Consider the following 27,811-nt stretch of genomic DNA (forward strand, 5'->3'; position numbering starts at 1 on the left):
GGCCAACATGGCAAAACCCCATCTCTACTAAAAATACAAAAGTTAGCCGGGCATGGTGGCAGGTGCCTATAACCCAGCTACTTGGGAGGCTGTGGCAGGAGAATCACTTGAGCTCAGGAGGTAAAGGTTGCTTCAGCCCAGGAGGTAAAGGACACAATGAGCCAAGATCATGCTACTGCACTCCAGCCTGGGTGACAAGACTGAGACTCCACCTCAAAAAACAAAAGGAGGGGGGCAATTGTACAGAAAATGGGGTTGGAGGACAATGTTCTAAAACTTCATCTGTGACACATTATAAAATATAGTAGCCTAATATAAAGTGGTAGTACAGTTTTACAGGTTACAACAGCTAAGAAATACATAAATACAGCATTTTATCTTGAAAAAGTAGTAAGGTTTCCTTATAGGAGCTGGTTGGCAGCAGAAGGGTTGCAGCTTGTGGGTTAATACGAAATGTGAAAAAGAAGATATCTGAAATTAGACTGGAAGTTGTAACATCACATATGGAAGTGATAGGGACAGGAGGCAGGAAAATTCTGGGCAGAAGAGGGTGGTCCTGGTGAGGGTCCCACCCTCAATCCTTGAACTGTGGCCCAAAGTGAGAACATGCATCCCTGTTTTCCTGCTTGAATGTTGCCTTTTCCAAAACCACCCATGGCCCGTCCTGCTACCCATCCTGTGCCCATAAAAACCTCAGGCTCTGCCACCACAGAGAGGAGAGGAAGAGAAGAGGAGAAGCAGTTTGACTTCAGAGTAATGGCTTGACAAGGCTGCACCAGGGAAAGATTATCTTCCCACTCTATCCCCTTTCCAGCTCCCCTTTCATTGGCAATATAATCCACCATATTCACCACCCTTCAATTCGTTCATGTGACCTGATTTTTCCTGGACACTGAACGGCTGCAAACGCTAAAGGCTGTCATACTGACCCTCTGCTCTCACTAGCAGAGAGCAACTGCCTCACAAGAAAAGGCAGAGGACCCACTGAACTGTTTAACACTTAAGCCGTCCGTGGATGACAAAGCCAAAAGAGCACTAACTATAACACTTCTTCTGGGACTTCAGGGGTAGTGGGCATCCCCCTAGATACTGCCATGGGGACAGTACAGAATTCATTCCTGCCAGGGTCCAAAAGCGCTCACCCTGGCTCTTGCACCTGCTCACCTGTGCTCCCCCTCCCACGAGGGGTAGAATGCAGTGGGTTCGAATGAGTGGAATTTGCCCCTGCTACACCAAAGTGCCCGGCTAGGTCCAGCACCTGTGCACTACAGTTCCTGCCTGCAAAGGGGCCAGGGAAACTTTTCTGCTTCAGAAGCAAAGCTGTAGCTCATACTGAGGTACCTGGTAGATGTTTGCCAGGAATGCCTGAGAACCTTCTGTGTATTCCTATGCAGCTTGGTTGAGCTGGGTAAGGTTTTCAGCATTTACCTAGCATTTCTGGTGAACAAAACTGTATATAAGCAAAGGTAAAATTTGAGTTAGGGTCAAACTGTTCCCTAATGTACCAATTAGGACCAATTTGCATTTCGAAAGTAAGCATTATAGCAGAATTGACTTTGCAAGAAAATTCTGACCCTGAAGAAAAAGAATCATAGTCATGTTTTATCCAAATAAAGTAAACAGAAATTATGGGTTACCAAAGCAGTGACAGTGAGGATTTCTGCTATATTTATGCTACACTTCGTTTAAAAGGCAGAAATCATTCAGTTGATACTAGCCATTATTTAGAGAACTTAAAAGGTGAAGATACTCATGTTACATTAGGTGAGGAGTAAAATTACGCGTTGAGGCCAGGCACAGTGGCTCATGCCTCTAATCTCAGTACTTTGGGAGGCAGAGTTGGGAGGATCACTTGAGTTTGAGATCACCCTGGGCAACATAGAGAGATTCTGTCTCTACCAAAAATTAAAAAAAAAAAAGAAGAAAAAGAAAATTACACATTGGAAAAAAAAAAAACCCCACAAATTGGTAACACTGATCCATCTTTACTAAATCTTGAGTTTCAGAAATTACATAACCCTCACCTCCAAATAGTTCCCTACAGTTAAACACATTTTTATAAGGAAAACCGGGAATATGTAAGACACATTCCACGAAAGTCAATTCAAGTTTTAAAATACAGCATAATTAGACTGAGCACATAACAGACTCAAGGCTAAAAATGTACATTCTTATTTGTGAGAAAAATTAAGTATTTAATTCATAATTTATAAGAGCATACATTCAAATGAATCTTCTGGGTGTTTGAACCTCCTAATGACTTTAAGAGTTATTTCTAGCTATATAAAATTTATATATATTTATATAAATCTTATATTTATATAAATCTTATATTTATATATAAATCTTATAGATATTTATATATACAACTTATATTTATATATAAATCTTATACAGTATATATTTTATATATTTACATATAATATATAATTTATATAAAATATATATAATTTCTTGTAAGTTATTTGGTTTACTGAAAATATTTTCTATTTTCAGTTTTATATATATATAAAAAAATAAGTTATTAGGTTTACTGAAAATATTTTCTTACATGTGATGCCAAATTTCTATCTTTTACTGTATTTTCCCTTTTCTTCATTCCCATTAGTCAGCAGACACCTTCACTAAGAAACATCTATTCTCTAGTCATTGCTATAACTTGCTGACAGATTAATGAAAATAACAAACTGTTGATATAAAGTATAACACATTTCTACTAGATAAGAGATAATTTCATATACAGATTCTAGGTTTTGTGGCTTTTTAAGTTTTTGTCTTTTTTTCTCTTTTTAGATGGCATTAAAATGGAGCTCCAAACCAATAAAAAATGATGTGAAACTTAAAGATATTTATAACAGTATTAAACAGGGGCAAATCTTTGAAAGCTGAAAAGTAAACCACATGCTCTAGGCTATGAGAATACAAGTAAGAAAAGTACAAACACATGGACATATCACAAGTAATGGTCTCAAAAGTTTCACAAAAATTCATACGAGAATAAATTTGCCTTCTGATTTAACACAATGACATGTAAATAAAGCTTTTGATAGGATTTATAAAATTATTCCCCTCTTGATTCTAATTAAAGAACACAAATTTGAAAAGTGTCATTCGTACTTTAAGACTATTACTTGAAAAGAACTAAATGTATAAGATCAATACAACAAACTTGATAAGTTGCCACAGTTTATCTTTAGTCTCCAAACCAAAAACTAATGCTAAAAATTTTTTGGTTTGAGAATGTGGTATGGGAACAGGCCACATCAAGGCTATTTCATAATTATTTCTGGAAAGAGAAAAAGGATTTTTTCCAGTTTAAACTATTAATGGCAAACGAAAGCAGGTTTCATTATACCTACATCAAAATTACCCAGAAATGAAAATAAAAGCAGTAACAGTAGTAAATGTATTGAGTGTTTTCTCATGTGCCAGAAACTACTTCAGACTTAATTACTCTTCTGATTATCTTGGCCTTCTCATCTCTTTCTATTGCTAATAAATACTGTAGCCCATGACAAAAATTAAATTTTATTTTTATATAATATTGGTTAATGAATGTTTTATTTTAGATGAAACAGCCGAAATATTTTAAACTCCAACATACAGATGAAAATAAGTGTTTTACATGTATAAATCTAGGCAGATGGTCTTACATAGTTAATAAAAATGTGGGCTCCAGAGTCAGGCTGCCAGAGTTCAAATCCAGAATTTACTGTTGACTAGGTTTATAACCCCAGAAAAATTATTCTACTTATTTAACCTCACGTCTCTCATCTATAAAACGGAAATAAATATTATTCCTGCCTTATAAGATAATCATGAGAACTGAAAGAACTCTATGTAAAGCAATTTGGACACAGTAAGTACTCAACAATATTTATCATTCTAGGATTATTAGCGCAAGTATGACCACACGCTTCTGCAACCTTTATGGCCTCAACAGGGAAGAAGGAAGTGAATATCCTAGACACCTCCACTGAAAAACTTCTTGTACCCAATTCTGATTTTCTTCCTATACATATACATGCACAAACACATTCTCTGGTTAGAAGTGTTACTCATTGTTTACAGGTGGTGCAACGGACTGATCTGTGTCCTCCCAAAATTCATATGTTGAAGCCATAACCCTCAATGAGATGGAGCCCTTGGGAGATAACTGGGTTTAAATGAGGTCACAAGGATAAGACCCTCATGATGCGATTAGTTCCTTTATAAAGAAGGGACCTCAGAAAGCTTACTTTCCCTCTTCCTCCCTCTTTCTCTCTGCCATGTGAGGACACACTGAGAAAGTGGCTACCTATAAGGCAGGAAGACAGTCCTCACCAGAACCTGACAATGGTGGACACGCAGCCTCCAGAAATGTGAGAAAATTAATTTCTGTTAAGTCACCAGTCTATAGTATTTTGTTATGGCACTCTGAGCTAACTAATACAGATGGGTCTACTTATATTTTCAATGTTTAAATACATGAGAAATAGCAATTCAAGGCATTTATTTTGCAAAGTTCATCAGACCCATGCAAATTCACGGTGAGTTTTCAAAGACTTCGGCATGTCAGAATAAGCCATGGTCAGGCAGACATGATACTCCTGCTTACAATATAATTTATTTTTAAGAGCACAGTAGAAAGGTTTCTTACTTTTCAAAAAGCTGCTTTAAATAGTTCTAGTTAAGTCAATGTCAGACAGACATTACATTCATGTCTACAATATGTTTAAGTCACAAGGATTCTTACCTTTTATATCTGCCTGAAACTGTTCTAGGTGGCTCCTGCAAAGTAAAAATAATTATGTATCAGTTTGAGTATGTATGTACACAATTACTTATTATATAAAATAGTTGATAGAGAATACCTAATTTTAAAAAGACCAACTTGAAGCAATTACTGTTTTAAAAAATTCACACTGCTGGTCAAACAAAACAGGAGTCTACATCTGATTTTTCAGTCCAAATCAATCACTTTTTTAAAATTATGTTTTTAATAAAGAAGTATTTTAAAAACTCAGAAAATGGACAAGGCCGGGGGCATCACTCATCATCCACTCAGCTTAAATCCTATTGAAAGTCAAGGGGCATTAAAAAGTACCACCATTATATACATATATATATATATATATATATATATATTTTTTTTTTTTTTTTTTTTTTTTTTTTTTTTGAGAAGGAGTTTCACTCTTGTTGCCCAGGCTACAGTGCAATGGTGTCATCTGGGCTCACCGCAACCTCCACCTCCCGGGTTCAAGTGATTCTCCTGCCTCAGCCTCCCAAGTAGCTGGGATTACAGGCATGTGCCACCACGCCTGGCTAATTTTGTATTTTTAGTAGAGACGGGGTTTCTCCATGTTGGTCAGATTGGTCTCGAACTCCTGACCTCGGGTGATCCGTCCACCTCAGCCTCCCAAAGTGCTGGGATTACAGGTGTGAGCCACTGCGCCCGGCCTTATAGTCTTTAGTCTTTATATATCTCCCTTTGTCTTTTTTATGCCATTAATTTTTCTAAAACTTACAACTTACCGTGTGCATATAGTAATTAGTTCCTATTTTTAAAGACTACATATACAGCTAAAAATGAAAAGTGAAAAAGTACATTTTAATATTGTGCTGATTCTAAGCTACTAAAAAAAAAAAAGGTTGCTAAAAGTTAACATTAACCATTGGGGTAGAAAAATTGTTACCTTGCAAATAACTAGGCAGTCATGTCTCTGTTCAATCTTTTGACAGTCTAGGTTCTCCAAATACTTCTGCAGTTTCACTTTAATAAAACAGGTCAAAATCAAATGATGTCTTTAAAAACTGATAACTTTTTTCCTAATTAATCATTAAGTTGCCAAGAGAGATCCTACAATTAAAGAAGTTCTCATCTGGTTAAGGGAAAAGAATGAGCTACCTTTATAAGATAACCAGTTCCAGAGTAAAAGAGTAAATACTGACTGCATGATGCGATAAAAGACTAGCAATGTGGGGAACCAGTACAGCAAACCATATGATTAAGAGGAGGGATCGGATCAAGTTTCCAACCAGGCAGGCTACTCCGTAGCTAGGAGACTATGGGTTTAACCTCTATCAGTGTCTACTGATCTCTAAAATGGAATAACAGTGCCTATTTTATTGGGTTGTTGTAGAGATAAAATGACATAAGTGAGTAAAATTAGCACAGTCCCTTCCAAACAGGCTTTCAATTTCAATTTGATAGCTAACACAAACGGAAAACTAACTGGGATATGGAAAAATCTTAATTGAATTTTCTGCATGGAATTTGAGTAAGTCTGTCTTAATTATTCCAAGTCAATAAATTCTCATTACAGAAGCCTATATCACTTAGTTTAATTTGCATCTCAATTTTTCATGTATATATCTTATATTCTAAGTAAAATGTAAGTGTCTGACAAATAAGAACCCTCCACCAGCAATTCCTTTCTTTCTCCCCCAAAACCCCAGCTCACCTAGTATGCAATAAATATATATTGACAACTTAGGGAAATAACTTCCTTAGTAATCTGCAGTTACAAAAAAGTACCATTTGGGAAGTAACCAGTTGCAGGAAATAACCAGGTGACAGGATACTTGAGCGACTGTGTATGTGGGCTTGACCCCATAAACAGGCTTAATTCTGGGGAAGTCATGCCTTGACAGGTGATACAAAGACATTTTAACCATCCCTGAGCATCAGCTGTTCTTACAGCAAGGACAACAACAAAACCTGGCAAGCAAACTTTAAAGAGTTTCTTATCTGCTTGTCATTAAGCAGATATCCACGAATCTACACTTTTGTACCAAACATGTAAAACAGATCCCCTATTTATTTAGATGGTTATTTAATGTCGAAAGAAATATTAAGCTTATGTATACTCACTCAAAGTATACTTTATTAAATGTGAGCGATAATAATTCATATAGAAGTTTTTCCAGCTGGGTGCAGTGGCTCATACCTGTAATCCTAGCACTTTGGAAGGCTGAGGGGAGTGGATCACTTGAGCCCTGGAAGTCAAAACCAGCCTAGGCAACATGGTGAAACTCTTATTTCTACATAAAATACAAAAATTAGCTGGGTGAAGTGGCGTGCGCCTGTAGTCCCAGCTACTCGGGAGGCTGAAGTGGGTGGACTGCTTGAACTCAAGAGGCAGAGGTTGCAGTGAGCTGAGATCACACTACTATACTCCAGCCTGTGCAACAGAGCAAGACCCTGTCTCAAAAAAAAAAAAAAAAAGTTTTTCCCCTGGTAGTTTCACAAACGGTATTTGCATTAACATTTTACAAAGAGCTTCTTTTATTAAATTCCCTAATATTACCCTATATGAACTAAACTAAGGCGTATGTTGTCTGTCTACACATGCATGAGAAAAAATGCCAGAATCTCCAAAATAAAGTTCTAAAACATCACATATCATTTCTCTCACATCTGTCTCATTTTGGTTATATTTGAAATATCTCAGAACATGCCACATCAGCTTGATTGCCCAGATTGCCTTTTACTGAAATGAAGTTAGCAAAATTGCTAAATGAGAGCAACCCTTACTAGATTTACTAATTTGTGGGTTACTGGTATATCAACTGAAATGGTCTGAATAACTTGGCAACAAACACTATTTCTGAGGCTTGAAATAGACTTTTTCTGTAATGTGGTAAAACTTAGAGTAATAGAGATGTAGAGTAGAATTTTAACAAAAACAGAAATGTAAAATGGAGGGCATTTTCAGCAACTCTAAATTGCAGTGGCATTATAATAATTTCACACTTTGACCCAATTATAAATGACTTAAAAGTCAGTATCAGACAAGTTCTGAGTTAAGTATGCTAACCAGAAGTCATGTAAAAATATCAGATTTCTACATTTCTCTACAGTTGTTTGGGTTTTTTTTTTTTTTAAACACTCAGTCACTTAAAACATAACTCAGTAAGTTTTACACAGTATTTTCCACACTGCTAGCTTGATACAGTTGATAAAATTAGAACTCCCACATACTACGTTGGTGCGAAAAGTAATTGCGGGTTTGCCATTACAGTCATTCCATGCTCATGTCTGAGACATACAAATAATCAGAATTTAAGCTACACTTATTTCTTGTATATAGCTAATATTTCAATAGTTAAGATTTTGAAGCATACAGATGACACGAGTTTATTCCTTATTGGTGGATCTGAATATGGTCTTTTATTAGAGATTATACATTTTGAAGCTGAATGTTATTTTATAGTGATTCTTGTTTTTTGGCAGGGCGCGGTGGCTCACACCTGTAATCCCAGCACTTTGGGAGGCCAACGCAGGAAGATCACCTGAGGTCCGGAGACCAGCCTGGCCAACGTGGTGAAACCCTGTCTCTACTAAAAATACAACAATTAGCCGGGCCTGGAGGCAAGTGCCTGTAATCCCAGCTACTTGGGAGGCTGAGACAGGAGAATTGCTTTAACAGAGGAGGTGGAGGTTGCAGTGAGCTGAGATCATGCCACTGCACTCCAGCCTGGGTGGCAGAGCAAGACTCCGTCTCAAAAAACAACAACAAAAAAAACTTTTAACAGTAAAATGTTCCCCACACTGGATAGATTATACCAGTATGATTAGAGACTGGGAGGGGTGGGAGTCTTCTTATGCATGTTAAAAATGGGCAATTAAAGGTGGAGTTTAAAGTGATTTCTATATCCTGGCCAAAAAGAGAAAACTGGGCATATCTTAAATTAGAAATGTTAGGTTAAAAAAAAAATCAACCTATATGGTGCAGTGAAAGGGTCCCTTATAATTTTTTTAGCTTTATTTTTAATTGACAAATAATGATTAGATATATGTATAAGGTACAAAGTGATATTTTTATTTCAATACATGTATATATTATGGAAGGATCAAATTAGAGTAATTAGCATGTATGTCTGATATATTTTGGATGTCCCCTCCAAATCTCATGTTGAAATGTAATCTCCAGTGTTGAAGGTGGGTCCTGTTGGGAGGTGACTGGATCATGGAAGTGGATTTCTCATGAATGGTTTAGCACCAATGAGATCTGGTTAAGAGTATGGGACCTGCCCCCTCTCTCTCTTGCTCCTGCTCCTATCATGTGATGTGCCTGCTTCCACTTTGCTTTCCTCCATGAGTAGCTCCCTGAGGGCCTCATAAGAAGCTGAGCACATGTTGGTGCCATGCTTGTATAGCCTGTAGAAGTGTGAGACAATTTAACTTATTTTTCTTATAAATTATCCAATCTCAGGTGTCTCTTTATAGCAATGCAAAGAACAACCTATACAGAATTACCTCAAATACTCATCACTTCTTTTTTTTTGTTTGTTTCTTTTTTTGAGACACAGTTTCGCTGTCACCCAGGCTGGAATGCAGTGGTGTGATCTCAGCTGACTGCAACATCCGCCTCCAAGGTTCAAGTAATTTTTGTGCCTCAGCCTCCTGAGTAGCTGGGATTACAGGTGAACACCACCATGCTCAGCTAATTGTTGTATTTTTAGAAGAGATGGGGTTTTGTCATGTTGGCCAGGCTGGTCTTGAACTTCTGGCATCAAGTGGTCCACCCACTTCGGCCTCCCAGAGTGCTGGGATTACAGGCATGAGCCACTGCACCAGGCCCTTATCACTTCTTTCTGGTGAGAACATTTAACATACTCTTAGCTATTTTGAAATATACATTATTATGAACTATAATCACCTTACTGTGCAATAAAACAGAAATTATTCCTCCTATCTAACTGTAACTTTGCACCCATTGGCCAATGTTTCTCCTTTCTCCATCTACCTTAGCCTCTGGTAATCACCATTCTACTCTCTACTTCTATGAGTTTGACTTTTTTGGATTCCACATATAAGTGAGACCACTGCGACAAAATGGATGACAGCAGAGGACATTATGTTCACTGAAATAAGTCCCTGATAATTTTAACGAGGAAAATGCTTGACATTCTTACATGGTAGAACAAAATTCCACACAAATATAAACGTCACCTTAGATGTCTTAACTATATTTCTGTAGCCACAAAAATTTCCAGGCAAAGTAACAACTATATAATTATTTGGCACTTTAATAATTACTACTCCATACTAAATAGGGAAAAAAAAATGAAGAAATACAGTAGTCCTTTTTCCCTTATCCGAGCTTTCACTTTCTACAGTTTCAGTTACCCATGGTCAACCCATGGGTATTAATAAAGCTAGATTAATAATTTTTAATATGTTATTTAATAATTTTAATTAATAAAATTTTAGTATTTGAATTAATAAATTAAAATATTAAATAGAAAACTCAAGACATAATTTATAAACTTTAAGTTGTGAGTTGTCCTGACTAGCATGATGAAACTTGGTGCTGTCCTGCTCCATCTTGCCCAGGGCCTGAATCATCCCTTTGTAAAATGTATCCACAGTGTCTATGCTCCCTACCTATTAGTCACTTGGGAGCCACCTTGGTTATCAGACTGTTGTGGTATCCCAGTGATTGTGTTCAATTAACTTTTCTTTTACTTGATAATTGCCCCAAAGTACAAGAGTAGTGATGCTGGCAATTCTGATATGCCAAAGAGAAGCTGTAAAGTGCTTGCTTTAAGTGAAAAGGTGAAAATTCTCAGCTTAATAACGAAAGAAAGAAAAATCATATCCTGAAGTTGCTAAGCTTTATGATAAGAACAAATCTTCTATCCATGAAATTGTAAGGAAGGAAAAACAAATATGTGCATAGTATATATAGCGTTCAGTACTATCTATGATTTCAGGCATCCATTGGAGGTCTTGGAACATAATTCCCTTTGATATGGGGGGACTGCTGTACTAGCATCATTGAAACGGCTTGTAAAAAGTACAACTGTTAAGACTGGTACTGGTCTTAAAAGTTTCAAAGACTACGTAATTAGATCTCCCCCAAATCCTTAAGTCTGTTATACAACTGATTTCAAATATACTCTTTCTGAAACAATCTTCCTTGCAATGGGATGGTTTCTACTACTAAAGGGAAGGGGAAAGACCTATGTAGAGCTGAGAAAATGTTGGCAAAGCACAAACTGTTTTGTGTAAGTTTAAATAAAACGCTCTGCTTTATTCAAGCTTAGAAAGATCAATAAGGAAATCCCCATGAAAACAGTCTTTACAGGTACAGTGGCAGATCAGAACTTCTAACGTATAAACAAGTATAGCAGCATAGGTGAAATAAGATCAGACAAATACAAGTCAGATGAATACAGCAAAGTAATACTGATGTTATTCAAATAATCTAGCAACAAAGCCACAGCCCTCAGTAAAATTATGGCATAACATGCTAACTGATCCTCAGGACTAACTTAAAATATCTATGTTGCCATGTATAATTTAGTATGATATATCGTTGAAGATGACTGCAGAACAAAATTTCTCTAATATATAACTGATAAAATAAGAAAATGAAAAATAAGAGCTTTATCAAATTAACAAATATTTTAAAAGGAAAAACTCATCCTTCCCCTTCCTTTCCTGAATAATTAAGTCCTAAAGCCATTAGGCAGGGCAGAGCAACGTGAGAAAACACAGTGGCTCAGATCAGGGTATCAGAACCTGTCATAAAGAAGAGCTGCTTGGCATAGAGAATTCAAGTCCAAGCAAACCAAGGAGACTGCTCACATAGCACAGCTCACTCAGCCTGACCTAAGAAATCAGAGCCTGAGCAGAATGAGGAAGATTTCTACAAAGCAGGGAAGGTAAGGCCTCATTTGTGAGGCAAGGTCAGAAAGGAAGTCTCATAAAGGGGCAGCCAGAGTCCCAAGTAGAATGTGAAGTTTACCTTTACAGGAGGGTGGCTCAGAAAAGGGTGATAGAGCTCTAGCAGGGTAAAAAATGTCTACCCTCCAAGAGGCAGCCTGGCATGGGGTATTCTGTGCCAGAGCGCAGGCAGGATGAAGTGAATGTTCACATGGAGTGGCAGTCTGGCCTGGAGTTGTCAAAACCTAATCAAGTTGAGGAAGAGTCCCCATGGAGGAGCAATTCGACATGAGTTCTCCGAGTCTCAGCAGGAGCAAACAGAGGCCCTACAGAACAGCCTATCAAAGGATGCACAAGCTGGAAAAGGGTGAAGAGAGTGTTCATGCTTACGGTGAGCCCAACATGTGATGTCAGAACCCACTTATAGTAAGGAAGGCATAAGTAGGAGGAAAGGAGGCAATGGGAGGTATGTTACTACATACAACTCAAGAGGCATAATTGAAAAATTGCCATTAAAATAGATAGTGACTTCCTGGTATTTTTAAATACTCACCTGTAGCAGATAGGAACTGCCTGGATCTAGTAAGTTTACAGCTTCATTCTGCATAGTGTTCTGTTGTGTAATTGCATCTTCTCGTTTCCGCTCTTTCTGCCCTGCTTCATCATCTTCGTACTCATCTAAGCACTGAAAGAAAAAAAGAGTTTCCATTTTATTTCTACTATTAATAGACTGTTTCGATAATATGTGAAAATATATTTTGATAGTATTAGAGAAATATTTGTGCATTCAGAAATTAGTTTGCATAATAAAAGTATTTTTCTTTCAGCAATATGTACATTTAATTCCTATAAATTATCTGCTTAAAACTTGTACTTCCATATCCACACCACTGCCAACAAATCTTTTCCCTAAACTCCAAACATCAGTGACAGGGTTTTCTTAAAGGAAAGGTTTATTCATTCTTTATCATTCATTCAATAAGTAAACTACGTCTACCTTAAACAAGGCATTCTGCAGAAGGTAACAAAGGATGCATTAAAGAAATGGAATTTATAATCTAGTAGGAAAGATAATATATATATATAGATAGATAACTTAGTGATAAAGGCCCACTTTCTAGCTTTATATTCTATGAGCATATAAAGGAAGAGTATTTTTACCTGGAGAGTTAGAAAAGACTATAAAAAATCTTGTAATTTAAAGAATGGCTACAATTTGGAATTGCAGATATATAAAAAAAGAGAATTACACATGTAACAGCATATTGAAAAAGCTTACAAGAGAAGGTTGCTAAAAAACGGAAGCAACACTAGAAATTATCTAACTCTACACTTTCTACATAAGAAAAACAAAATAGAAACAAATCTCTATCTATTATACACATCATGGGCTGGGTTATCCGTTCCTTGCAACTGAATACATTCCTAACCAATACACTGCCCTAAAGGTTTCTGCATGAGAACCCACACCCCCTCCAGACAAAAACAAATAAACAAACAAAAACAAAAACAAAAAAAACCACACACCTCTTTGTAGAGACACTAAGGAACTGATCACAGCAAGGTATAACAGTATGGCAGTGAAGACAATAGGAACTGGACAAAAAATAAAAAGTTGTGCAGAGAGAAGAAAACACTGAAGCCATTGTGCAAACCAAGAAGGTGCACTGGAATATTTGGAGATAGGAGGAACATACTGAAAGGGGTACCAAGATTGATAAAAGACAAGGTCTACAATGGAGGACATGGAAGAAAGCATCTGTCTGAGATGCAGTGTTTTTTATTTTTTTTTATTATTATTATACTTTAAGTTGTAGGGTACATGTGCACAATGTGCAGGTTTGTTACACATGTATACATGTGCCATGTTGGTGTGCTGCACCCGTTAACTCGTCATTTACATTAGGTATATCTCCTAACGCTATCCCTCCCCTCTACCCCAACCCGACGACAGGTCCCGGAGTGTGATGTTCCTCACCCTGTGTCCAAGTGTTCTCACTGTTCAATTCCCACCTATGAGTGAGCATATGCGGTGATTGGTTTTCTGTCCTTGCGACAGTTTGCTCAGAATGATGGTTTCTAGCTGAGATGGAGTCTTACAACATTAGGATGACACAGAGAAGAAGTCTGAGGACAGAAATGGAAAGGGAAAATGAAAGGAGCATGCAGGTTGAGATTTGGTGTCACCTGGCCCTTGTCATATCAACCTGCCAAGAGTGGGGCTTGGGGAAACAGCACAAGAAAATTATGATACTGTAGCTACTGTTATTGCTGAGTCTAAACTGTTCTCAACTCTAACTAACCCAGGAGACTAGTGTCTTTTGCCAGCATACACAAGCTAACGTGTTAGCCAGCAAGTGGGGTATGATCTCAAAGCCATCACAGTTTTTGACAGAAGTGAGGACTCGAAAGGCATAGAGGGAACATAAATAATAGATAACCCAAGAAGTTTAGACTTCTCACTCCATAGCTTGGAATGATGTTACAATGCTATACAATTCCTTGGGATAAGGAATGATCAAAATTCTTTTTGGGAAGAACCTGGAAATAGCAATGCAGAGAACAGGAACAAGACCAAAAGTGAAAAGACTAGTTAAGTAACTAGTTAAATGACATAGGCAATTTTATCCTATGAAAAATGATATATCATAGGTGGAAACAGAGTCAGTGAAAGAAATCTGGTATGGGACACCAAAGTGTTAAGAAATTAGTCCTTATTAGAAAAAAAAAATCTCTCTCAGGACTTTCAAAAACTTTCTCAAATCACTAGACAATATCTTGTTTAATGACAACATACCAGCAAAATTTAAAGTAAAATCAGACTCAAGGCATTGATGTCCACTATTAACATAATTGTTAACATCATTCTGAAAGTGCTAGTTGATAGAACTAGGTAAGAAGAATAGGCGATTTTAACATTAGAAACGAGGCAAAATTACCATCAGAGGAAATGATTTTGTAAAAAACAAAAACATTTTAGAATTATGAATTACTTAAGATTTTTTTTCAGTAAATAAGCAAAAAATTTCCCAAAGTAACATCAATAGCCAGTTACAAAATTTTTAGTAATAACCATTAAAAAACTAAAAAACAGTACGTGCATGAAAAAAGCTATGACTTTACTGAAGAATACAAATTAAAACCTGCTCTTAAGAAAAACCTAGTATTGTGAAGGTGTCAACAGTCTCTTAACACATAAATTAAAATTCCAATCAAAATCATGAAGAAATTTATTTGGAAAGTAGTGGTGCATCAGCTGGAAGAAAAAATACACAAGATATCAAAAAAATTACTTTTTTAAAAAAGAGGTATGACCAAACACTCTAGTTAATGTTAAAATGTATAAAACTACAATAACAAAAATATCTGATAGAGGTCCTACAATAGAAAGAATAAAATAGCATAAAAGGCATTTTAAATCAAGGAGTTCCTTTAAAAGGGGGAGGGGAGGTCAATCTTAATGAACAGTAGGAGAAGCAAAAGTATGAGATCTGGAAAAGAATAAAGAACGGTCTCATCTCTAGTCTTCTACTGTGTGAAAGCAATCATCACTTATTCTCCAGCATATGGACTCAAAAATCCCTCACCTAGGCTCCAACATCATTAGCTTAAAGTTGGAATTCCTAAATTATCATAGATTAATATTAACAGAAAGCAAAAGTTGAGGCAGGTAGCCATGCACTCCCAGAGCACTGGGATGCTATTTTATTTGTCTTTGTTTTCATTTTCTGAGACCCAGCCCCACAACACTAACTTTCCCTCCTCCTGCCCCCTCAACTAGACTCCCTTACCAGTATATTAAAAGAAAAAAGAAAGGAAGAAACAAAACACTAGGTAAATGTTTCATAAAACAATGAATGAGTTACCAAGATGAGACAAATCATCTTGGAGATTAACTGGAAGGTGAATTGTGATACCTGAAGTTAAAATTCTGAATGCTCTTTCCCATGGCAACACTGTTATCCACTGAACTGGGAACCTATTCATCACACATAGTATCCCTGTGGATACAGTATGTATCTAACATTCCAGGCAGCTTTTAGTGTAGGATTACTTGATGAATCACAACTTCTCTCCAAAATTCTGCTAGCAACCAGTGCAGTTCTTTTGATAACAAGCATCCTAGAAATTCTTAAGCAATCTTTTCTAACTGGGATAAATACATCTGGAGGAAGAAGTTGGCGGAAATCATGAGAAATAAGAGAATTCCTGTATCTGCTATACTTAAGAGAAGGGGATTCTCCTCATTCCTTTCTTCAGCTGCACAATAATTTTATTAAATAGATGCACCTACCACATTTTAATCAGAGCTTTATTGATGAACATTCGGGTTTTTTACATGCTCTAAGAAAAATGTGTTAGAAAGGCTTATATATATATAGTTTCTGTATATATGCAATGGATTTCCTGGATAGATTCTTAGTATTAGGATTGCTGGCTCACAAGGTAAATGAATATGTCAATTTGGCAAGTATTTCCAAATTCCACTCAATAGGGATTGTATCATTTTACATTTCCTTCAGTATGACATTACCTGTTCTCCCAATAGTTTTCATACTTTTGCAGTTTTTGCCAATATAATAAGTGAAAAAAAGTATCTCAGTGTAATTTTAGCAGCAGTTCCTATGGTGAAGAGTCATTTGCATTTCTTTTGAGGTCTACCTCTAGTTTTCCATTTCTCTATAGGTTAATCTTTTATTTTTCAGTTGTTTATATATTAGGAATATACAAATTAAAGTGACCCGTGAGACAGTATCAAGCAGTCTAACACACGCATAATTGGGGTCTCAGAAGGCAAGGAGAGAGAAATGAGGGGAAAAAAAGCAACTGAAGAAATAATAGTTGAATTTTATCCAAATTTGATGAAAATTATAAACACACAGATGCAAGCTCAACAAGTCCAAAAAGAAATCATATACACATTATAATCAAAGTAATAAAGAGAAAATTTTATAAGTAACAGAGGAAGAATTAAAAAATTAAAAATTAAAATTTAAAAAGTAACAGAGGGGCCGGGCGTGGTGGCTCATGCCTGTAATCCCAGCACTTTGGGAGGCCAAAGCGGGCAGATCACAAGATCAGGAGATCTACAAAACATGGCTAACACGGTGAAACCCTGTCTCTACTAAAAATACAAAAAATTAGCTGGCCGTGGTGATGGGCACCTGTAGCCCCAGCTACTCAGGAGGCTGAGGCAGGAGAATGTCGTGAACGCGGGAGGCAGAGCTTGCAGTGAGCCAAGATCACGCCACTGCACTCCAGCCTGGGCGACAGAGTGAGACTCTGTCTCAAAAAAAACAAAACAAAAAAGTAACAGACGGGTGGAAGCAGATTATACACCAAAGTATATAAGAAACATAAAGTATGGGCCGGGCACAGTGGTTCAGCACATTGGGAGGCCGAGGCAGGCGGATCATGAGGTCAGAAGATCGAGACCATTCTGGCTAACACAGTGAAACCCCGTCTCTACTAAAAATACAAAAAACTAGCCAGGCGTGGTGGCACGCGCCTGTAGCCCCAGCTACTCGGGAGGCTGAGGCAGGAGAATGGAGTGAACCCGGGAGGCGGACCTTGCAGTGAGCCGAGATCACGCCATTGCACTCCAGCCTGGGCTACAGAGTGAGACTCCATCTAAAAAAAAAAAAAAAAAAAAAAGAATACATATATATATAAAATGAAGAATTAAAGCGGACTTATCAACAGAAACTATACAAGCCAGAAAACAATGAAATGACTTTATTTTTGAGATAGGGTCTTGCTGTGTCGCCCAGGCTGGAGTGCAGTGGCGTGATCTCGGCTCACTGCAAGCTCCGCCTCCCAGGTTCACACCATACTCCTGCCTCAGCCTCCTGAGCAGCTGGGACTACAGGCGCCCACCACCACGCCCGGATCATTTTTTGTATTTTTAGTAGAGATGGGGGTTCACCATGTTAGCCAGGATGGTCTCGATCTCCTGACCTCGTGATCCGCCCCCCATGGCCTCCCAAAGTGCTGGGATTACAGGTGTGAGCCACACGCCCCGCCGAAATGACAACTTTTTTTTCCTTTTTTTTTTTAAATTTTATTATTATTATACTTTAAGTTTTAGGGTACATGTGCACAAGGTGCAGGTTTGTTACATATGTATACATGTGCCATGTTGGTGTGCTGCACCCATTAACTCGTCATTTAACATTAGGTATATCTCCTAATGCTATCCCTCTCCCTTCCCCCACCTCACAACAGTCCCTGGTGTGTGATGTTCCCTTTCCTGTGTCCATGTGTTCTCATTGTTCAATTCCCACCTATGAGTGAGAACATGTGGTGTTTGGTTTTTTGTCCTTGTGATAGTTTGCTGAGAATGATGGTTTCCAGTTTCATCCACGTCCCTACAAAGGACATGAACTCATAATTTTTTATGGCTGCATAGTATTCCATGGTGTGTATATGCCACATTTTCTTAATCCAGTCTATCGTTGTTGGACATTTAGGTTGGTTCCAAGTCTTTGCTATTGTGAATAGTGCCGCTATAAACATACGTGTGCATGTGTCTTTATAGCAGCATGATTTATAATCCTTTGGGTATATACCCAGTAATGGCATGGCTGGGTCAAATGGTATTTCTAGTTCTAGATCCCTGAGGAATCGCCACACTGACTTCCACAATGGTTGAACTAGTTTACAGTCCCACCAACAGTGTCAAAGTGTTCCTATTTCTCCACATCCTCTCCAGCACCTGTTGTTTCCTGAATTTTTAATGATCGCCATTCTAACTGGCATGAGATGGTATCTCATTGTGGTTTTGATTTGCATTTCTCTGATGGCCAGTGATGATGAGCATTTTTTCATGTGTTTTTTGGCTGCATAAATGTCTTCTTTTGAGAAGTGTCTGTTCATATCCTTCGCCCACTTTTTGATGGGGTTGTTTGTTTTTTTCTTGTAAATTTGTTTGAGTTCATTGTAGGTTCTGGATATTAGCCCTTTGTCACATGAGTAGGTTGCAAAAATTTTCTCCCATTCTGTAGGTTGCCTGTTCACTCTGATGGTAGTTTCTTTTGCTGTGCAGAAGCTCTTTAGTTTAATTAGATCCCATTTGTCAATTTTGGCTTTTGTTGCCATTGCTTTTGGTGTTTTAGACATGAAGTCCTTGCCCATGCCTATGTCCTGAACGGTATTGCCTAGGTTTTTGAGACAAAGACGGCCATTACATAATGGTAAAGGGATCAATTCAACAAGAAGAGCTAACTATCCTAAATATATATGCGCCCAATACAGGAGCACCCAGATTCATAAAGCAAGTCCTGAGTGACCTACAAAGAGACTTAGACTCCCATACAATAATAATGGGAGACTTTAACACCCCACTGTCAACATTAGACAGATCAACGAGACAGAAGTTAACAAGGATACCCAGGAATTGAACTCAGCTCTGCACCAAGCGGACCTAATAGACATCTACAGAACTCTCCACCCCAAATCAACAGAATATACATTCTTTTCAGCACCACACCACACCTACTCCAAAACTGACCACATAGTTGGAAGTAAAGCACTCCTCAGCAGATGTAAAAGAACAGAAATTATAACAAACTGTCTCTCAGATCACAGTGCAATCAAACTAGAACTCAGGATTAAGAAACTCTCTCAAAACCACTCAACTCATGGAAACTGAACAACCTGCTCCTGAATGACTACTGGGTACATAATGAAATGAAGGCAGAAATAAAGATGTTCTTTGAAACCAACGAGAACAAAGACACAACATACATTCAGAATCTCTGGGACACATTCAAAGCAGTGTATAGAGGTAAATTTATAGCACTAAATGCTCACAAGAGAAAGCGGAAAGATCTAAAATTGACACCCTAACATCACAATTAAAAGAACTAGAAAAGCAAGAGCAAACACATTCAAAAGCTAGCAGAAGGCAAGAAATAACTAAGATCAGAGCAGAACTGAAGGAAATAGAGACACAAAAAACCCTTCAAAATGACAACTTTTAAGCACTAAAAAGAAAAATCTGTCAAATAAAGGTTCTAAATGTAGTAAAATGTTTCAAAAAGAAAAGAAAAATAAAGACTTCTACAAATAACAAAAACTGAGCAGCAGACCTTCAGTATAAAAAAAGGTTAAATGAAGTTTATCTGTAAAAGAAAAGGATACCACAAGAAAATGTGGAACCACTCAAAGGAATGAAGAACATCCAAAATGGTCAATACATGAATAAATATAAGAAACTGTTATTTCTTATTTTGGTATCTCCTTAACATGTAAGTGATTAAAGAAAAAATAATAATAACATTTTGTGATATTTATAACACATGGAAAGGTAAAATGTATGGCAATGGCACAAAGGCAGGAAATAAAAGTATACCAGTGTAAGATTCTTACACTATACATGGCATGGTATAATATTACATAAAAGCAGACTGTGATAAGTTAAAGACGTATAATACATATATAGAGATATTTAACCCTAAAGCAACTGCTTTAAAAGCCAAGCAAAGAGCTTTTTAGGCAACGCTAAAGATAAAATTGAATGATTAAACAATACTCAACACAAATGCAGGCAGAAAAAAAAGGAGAGAACAGATAGGATAAATAGAAAACAAAGATCAAGCAGGAAGATTTAAACCTAACCACTTCAATTATTAAATGCACATGATCTAACCATTTCAACTGAAAGGCAGAAGTTATAATAATAAAAGCAAGACCCAAATATATGCTGTCAACAAGAAACACATTTAAATAGAATGACACAAATAGGTTCCAAGTGAAAGGACGAAAAAAGATGCATCATAAAACACATATCTATATGTAAGCTGAAACAGTCTTATCGAAGTAGATTACACAATAAAGAATATTATCAGGAATAAATAGGGACATTACATAATGATAAAGGGGTCAATTCATCCAGAAGACATACAGTTTTTAAAAATGTAGTCACCAAATAAAGGAGCTTCAGATCAAATGAAACAAAAAGAACTGAAAATAAAAATGGGCAAATCCACAAATTCAGTTGGAGATTTCAACACTTCTCTATCAGTACTTAATACAACATGAAGGTGGGAAATGTGTAGAGATATAAAAAAAAAAACTTCAATTCTGTCAATTTGACCCAACATTTATAGAACACTGCCCCCACAAAAATAAAGTATATGTTTGTTTTGTTTTGTTTTGTTTTTCAAAAACACACTGTATGTTCAATAAGACAGAATACATTATGGAACATAAAACAGGATTTGTGCAAACATAAGATGATGAAATCATACCAAGAATGTTCTTTGACCACTACTCAATTAAACTTAAAATCAGTAACAGAAAGCTACCTGAAAAATCTGCTAAATATATGGAAATTAATTCACAAATAATCATGTGAAAAAAGAAATCACAAGTAGAAAATATTTTCAAATGAATTTTAAAAGCACAACATAAAATTTGAAATCCACCTAAAAGCAGAGCTTAGAAGAAAATTTATAACAATGAATATTTATTTTAGAAAAAAAGAAGTCTCAAATCAATGATCAAGGCTTTCATCTTAAAAAGCTATAAAAAGGGCAAATTAAACCCAAAATAAATGGAAGAAAATGAAAATAAGAGCAAAATACAATAAAACAAAACAGAAATAAAATAATGAAACCAAAAGTGGGTTCTTAGAAGTAATAGATAAAATTAGTAAACCTCTTGGCAGTCTGAACAAAAAAGACAGAAAATCACTATTATAAGTAAAAGTAAATGATATTCTATGATATTAAAAGATTAAGAAAAAATTATAAAAAACTTTGTGCCACTAATATTTTTTTTTTTTTTTTTGAGACAGTCTCAGTCACCCAGGCTGGAGTGCAGTGGTGTAATCTCGGCTCACTGCAACCTCTGCCTCCCGGGTTCAAGCAATTCTCATGCCTCAGCCTCCCAAATAGCTGGAACTACAGGTGAGCACCACCGCACTTGGCTAATTTTTGTATTTTTAGTATAAGAGACGGGGTTTCGTCATGTTGCCCAGGCTGGTCTTGAACTCCTGGCCTCAAGCAATCTACCTGCCTCGGCCTCCCAAAGGGCTGGGATTACAGGTGTGGGCCACCATGTGTGGCTTATGCCAGTAAGTTTGATAACTTTGATAAAATTGACAAATTCCGTGAAAGACTGAAGCTACCAAAGTTCAATCAAGCAGGAGTATATAACCTGAATAGCTCTCTATCTAGTAAAGAAAGTAAAGAAAATATCAAACCAAGATAGTTTGGTAAACTATCAAACTTTTAAAGAAATACCATCTGTTCACAAATTCTTCTAGATGGAAGAAATACTTCTCAACTTATTTTGAGGCCAGCAATGCTCTGGTACCAAAACCAAAAAAAAAAAAAATTCTAAAATAATAAAAACTACAGACCAATGTAATCTGGTAAAGACAGACAAAAAGGCCTTTGCAAAATTTTAGCATAAAAAATGCAAAATATATAAAAAAGGACAATGACCAAAATGGGGTCTATCCCAGTAAAACACTTTGTTTAACCTTCAAATCAGTGATTCATCATCTTTACAAAGGAGAAAAATATATAATCACCAATACATTAGTAAAAAGCATGATACAAACATAAACCCTCATGCCAATAAAACCCACAAAAAAATTATTAGCAAACTTAGAAGAGAATAGCCTTAATCTGATCAGAAAAACCCATATCTAACATCACATTTAGTGGTAAAAGAAATCAATCTTTTCCCCTGGGACCAACAATCAGGTAAGATGCTTTCACCATTTTTGCTCTCACCACTTCTATTCAATATCTATCATACTGCCAGTCCAAGCCAGGACAATAAGGTAAGCATAAGAAAGAAAAGGTATACATATTGGAAAGGAAAAAGTAAAATATCTTTATTCATAGATGGCATTATCTTCTATATAGAATATCTTAAGGACTTATTTAAAAACAAACTACCAGAACTGACAAATGAGTTTAGGAAGATCTCAAGATACAAAAATCAATTGTATTTTTATATAATGGCAACCAATAAATGTGAAAATTCAAACTGAAGAAAAATACCATTTAAAATACAAACAAAATACAAAAAACATACTACACCCTTACATTACAACCATAAAAATCTTGCTAGGAAAAATTTAAAAGACCTCAGTACGGAAAAATATGCTATGTTAGGGGATCTGAAGACTCAATGTTGTCAATAAGACAATTTCTCCTCAACTTGATACACAAATTCAAGGCAATCCTAAAATCAAAATCCTAACAGTTTTTGTAGAAACTATCAAACTGATTCGAAATTTAAGTGGAAATGAAGAGGTTCTAAAATAATCTGAAAAAACATTTTTAAAGAAAAATCAAGTTGGACAGGCACAGTGGCTCACACCTGTAATCCTAGCACTTTGGAGGCCCAGGCAGGTGGATTGCCTGAGCTCAAGAGTTCGAGAGCAGCCTGGGGAACATGATGAAACCCCGTCTCTACTAAAATACAGAAAATTAGCTGGGCATGGTGGCGTGCACCTGTAATCTCAGCTACTCGGGAAGCTGAGACAGGAGAATCGCTTGAACCCGGGAGGCAGAAATTGCAGTGAGTGGAGATCACGCCATTGTACTCCAGCCTGGGTGACAGAGCAAGACTCTGTCTCAAAAAAACAAAAACAAAAAACAACAACAACAAAAAAAACCAATTAAAGAACTTATACTACTTGATTTCAATACTTATAAAGTGAGAGTAATCAAGAGTGTGTTATTGGCGTAAAGATATTCATACAAATCAAAATGCACTAGAGTCCAGAAATAGAACTATATATATTTTTTTTAGACAGGGTCTTGGCTCTGTTGCCCAGGCTGGAGTGCAGTGGTGCAACCATGGGTCACTGCAGCCTTGACCTCCTGGGCTCAATCCATCCTCCTACCTCAACCTCCCAGGTAGGTGAGACTATGGGTGCTTGCCACCATGTCTGGCTAATTTTTGTTTTGTTTTGTTTTGTTTTGTTTTTTGTAGAAATGGGGTTTTGCTGTTGCCCAGACTAGTCTTGAACTCCTGGGCTCAAGTGATCACCTGCCTCAGTCTCACAAAGTTCTGGGATTATAGGCGTGCACCACACCATGTGCCCAGCCTGGCCCTTTAATTTTTAGCAAAGATGTCATGAAGATTCAACTGGGAAAGGATGATCTTTTCAGCAAATGGTGCTGTAACAAATAGATATCCATATATACCCTCCCACTAAAAGGAAAAAGTTAACTTCAGTCCTTTATCTCACATCAGTTACAAAAACAAGCTCAAAATGTACTATCATAGCTGGACACGGTGGCTCATGGCTGTAATCCCAGCACTTTGGGAGGCTGAGGTGGGCGGATCACTTGAGGCCAGGAGTTCGAGACCAGCCTGGCCAACATGGTGAAACCCTGTCTCTACTAAAAATATGAAAATCAGCCAGGCGTAGTGGCGCATGTCTGTAGTCTCAGTTACTTGGGAGGTGGAGGTAGGAGAATCCGAGAGGCAGAGGTTGCACTGAGCTGAGATTGTGCCACTGTACTCCAGCCTAGGCAACAGAGAGAGACTCTGTCTCAAAAACAAACAAACAAAGAAACAAAAAACAAAAAAACTATCAAAATTAAAAACTTTTGCTATTTAAAAAATAGTTAAGGAAATAAAAAGGCGTGCCACAGACTAGAAGAAAATATTTGCAACAACACACACCTGATGAATTTGTAGCCAGAACATATAATGAGCTCTTAGAACACAGTAAAAAAACAAACAACCCAATTAAAAATGACCAAAAATGTGAACAGATATTTCACCAAAGAAATGTCAAATAAACACATGAAAAGACACTCAACATCATGTCATTAGGGAAATGCAAGCTGAAACCATAATGAACCACCTACCAGAATGACTAAAATTATAACACTGACGATACCAAGTGTTGGTGAGGATTTAGCAGCATAAAGTCAGCTGTTTGTTTTTTTGTTGTTGTTTTTCTTTTATAAACAACCCTTTAAAACTATAAAAACCACTCTTGGCTCTCTGTCATATAAAAACAAGCCTCTGCTGACCAAATGGCCCAGTTTCTACAACTTATAAATTGCAAAGAGAAAAGAAGGAAAAGGAGATATATGAATTTGAAACTCAAAGAACGTAAGAACCAACAACAAGGTACTCACCTCATTTGCATCCTTATTTAAAGAAACTACTTTAAAAATTATTTAAGAAACACTTTGAACATGAATATATATTTGATGAGATTAAGGAACTACTTTTTAAAACTTTTTCAAGTGAGATAATGACATTGTCCTTCTGGTTTAAAAAAAAATCCATATATTTTAGAGATGTATACTGAAGTATTTAAAGATGACATAACATGCCACCTGGGATTTGCTTCAAAATAAGACAAGAGGTAAGACGGGCAGTGTGCTGGTATAGATAAAACAAAACTGGCCATGAGTTGAAAATTATTGAAACTGAAGATGAGTACAGGTAGACTTCATTATATGATTCTCCTTACATCTCTATATGATTGAAATCCCCAAATACAGTTTAAAAATGCAATAAAATTTATGTTTTGACTAAATAACTATAAGTAAATACATATTTTATTCATCTGTACCATAACACTTCTGCCTCTGGAGAATAGAATATTATCTGAAAATAGTTTTCAAAATAATGTTGGGAAATGCTTCCAATTTAATATATAAAGATATGTATGAATGATAAGGATACATTTATCTCTTGGTTTTTTCTTTTTTAAAAAAATAATCTTCTGTAAAGTGGGTGTTAGATTTCACAACTACAAGACAAGAACTCAGATTTTAGAATTGGAAACCTAGATTCAGATCCCAGTCTGACACTTAAAGTAGTGTACTACTAAGCACTAAAATCCAGTATCTCATAATTCTCACAAAAATTTTAGGAGGTACACACAATGTACATTCAGGAAGAGGGGACAAGATAAGAATTAATGCTTAAGGACACATTTGTTGAATAGTGCAGTCAGAACTCCAACCTAAGCAGTCTAACTCCAAAACCTGAACTCAATTTTCCAACTGCCAGGTGTAACTATTTGTTAGTTATGAAATCAATTTACTGCATTGCAACCCAGAATTTTTAAGAAAAAGAAACAGAACAGAATAGACAATAGCAGTGAGCACTTTTCCAAACTTTTGTTTCAGATTACTTGTAAGTATACTGAGTCACTTTGTAGAACACAGAATTACTGAGAATTGCAGCTGAAAAAAAAAGAGTGACTATGGGTTGATGATTATTATTGCTGGATGACAGTTATATAAGGATTCATTTGGCTCGGTAGTTTTCTGTATGTTAACATTTTTACATATTTTTTTTTTTTAATTTTAAAGAGGCTATCTGGAGGAATTCTATAAGGTCTCATTTCCAAGTTTACACCTCAGTCACTAACAGCAGACCCAGCTTCCCCAAGTCTCATCTATCACTGTACAGATTCTCACTTACTATATTGCTCTGTACATAACCTCACATATCCTAATCTGTTCCAATACTGCATTCTTCCTCTCCCTTCCAAATTATTCCATTCTACTGCCTAAAATCCCTGCTCAGTGATTAACATCTTGCTATTGTCAGATGCAGATTGAAACCTGGCTGGCTCCCTGAAAAAGACTCCCTGTGGTGTCTCAACTGGAACTTATTTAATTCCCCTCATAGCTTGGGACCTGGTAGTAGGGTTAGTATCTTCTCCAAGTATGTCTCTGGGGAAAGTCTCTACTTTGGCCATAATGCTCTGGGCTCAGTGATTCTTTCATAATACCTAAAAGGTATTATGAAATTCTGTGGAGGCATTTTGGTCACCTTGATGACTGAGGGATATTACTGGTTATGGAGCAGAAACCTGGAATGCTACCCATATTGCAATTTGAAAACACAGTTCCGGTAAGAAAGAAAAGACCTACACCTTGTTTAACTGGAGAATGTAATGTTGAGTCAGCCAGCAGGTGAAAAATAAGTTTATAATTATCTGAGCCCAACCACTTACCTATAAAAACAAAGCAGGAGAAGTACAGGATTTGTAAATATATACAAAGATTATTCCAGAAGACTGCTATCCTGAAAATCCAGGAAATATGTTGTTTATAGTCTTATTTTTTAAAACTGCTTGCCATTTTCGAAAATGTCATTAACAGTAAAACTATTCATATTTGCGTCACCAATAAAGCATAATTTTATCTGTCCAAAAAAAGTTTGAAAGCCACTGCTATGTTTTGATAGTTTTACGACTTTGCTTGGGGCAACAGATTGCACCATCACAATATTATCATCACCACAGTATTTCACACTCCTGTTATTACAAAACATGGTGTATGTTGCACATATTCAATAAATGTTTGCTGAACTAAATACTGGGGTGTTTGGTAGAGACTAGACTGACTGGACTGTATTACAAAGACATTGTGGCTAAACAGGAATTGGGACATGAAGTCATAAATACAAAAAAAATCAGCCAATCATAGTCATTTCTTGAACAAATGAGATAAAACATGCTGCTTTTGAAAGACTAACCTTACAGTGATGTATATGTTAAATATGGAAATAAACTTGACTTAGAAATCTTAAAGGCAATAGTTTCCTACTACTAACATTTCTATTACTACAGCTCAAAGATTTTAATATAGAAATTTAATAAGTTCATAGACTAAACAACAAAAAGATTCATCTCATGGCAGCTTTTTCCTATCAATTTTATAAAACAGAATTCCACAAAACTCAGTTCAGAAAAAGCAATCAATATACTATTTGCCTCTATTAAACAAAAACTGTATTAACACATGTTTAAATGTTTCTAATATATGGAGAAGAGTATAACTTTTTACTTATATTAATAACAACTCTTGAACAGCAGGGGTAAACCTAAGCACATAAGGCAATCATCATTCACAGCTACTATTTATCTAAAACTATGCATACTAACTAAACAAGAAAATACAATGTTAAAAATTTCAACATAAAACATAAGAACTGTTCAAATTAATTTTTAATAAGTGCTCAAGCCAAAGTTTTGATACTTTGATAGCTTAAATTGTGATCTACTATCTAGTTCTTGAAAGAATTCAACTAGATATTGTTTCACATTCCTTTCTCTACTTTCCCATTTGCTCTTTCTCATAAGTAGTAAGTCTTACAAATGAATGCAATAGTTTATTCATTTTTAAGTAGAAAATATTTACAACC

The 27,811-nt window shown here is 36.4% G+C and overlaps 1 protein-coding gene across 3 annotated transcripts in view; it reads right to left on the reverse strand.

Moving 5' to 3' along the window:
• The window catches only part of PAWR (pro-apoptotic WT1 regulator), a 105,554-nt gene that overhangs the window by 23,902 nt on the left and 53,841 nt on the right, over positions 1–27,811 (reverse strand). For all 3 annotated transcript variants that reach the window (XM_019038868.3, XM_055358746.2, XM_031016579.3), the window contains exons 2-3: positions 12,210–12,341; positions 4,736–4,770 (exon numbers count right to left, since the gene is read on the reverse strand). In XM_019038868.3, coding sequence (XP_018894413.1) covers positions 4,736–4,770; positions 12,210–12,341 — 167 coding nt within the window. The remainder of the gene's footprint in view (positions 1–4,735; positions 4,771–12,209; positions 12,342–27,811) is intronic.

The sequence above is a fragment of the Gorilla gorilla genome, chromosome 10, assembly GCF_029281585.2.
Source record: "Gorilla gorilla gorilla isolate KB3781 chromosome 10, NHGRI_mGorGor1-v2.1_pri, whole genome shotgun sequence".
NCBI lineage: Eukaryota > Metazoa > Chordata > Mammalia > Primates > Hominidae > Gorilla > Gorilla gorilla.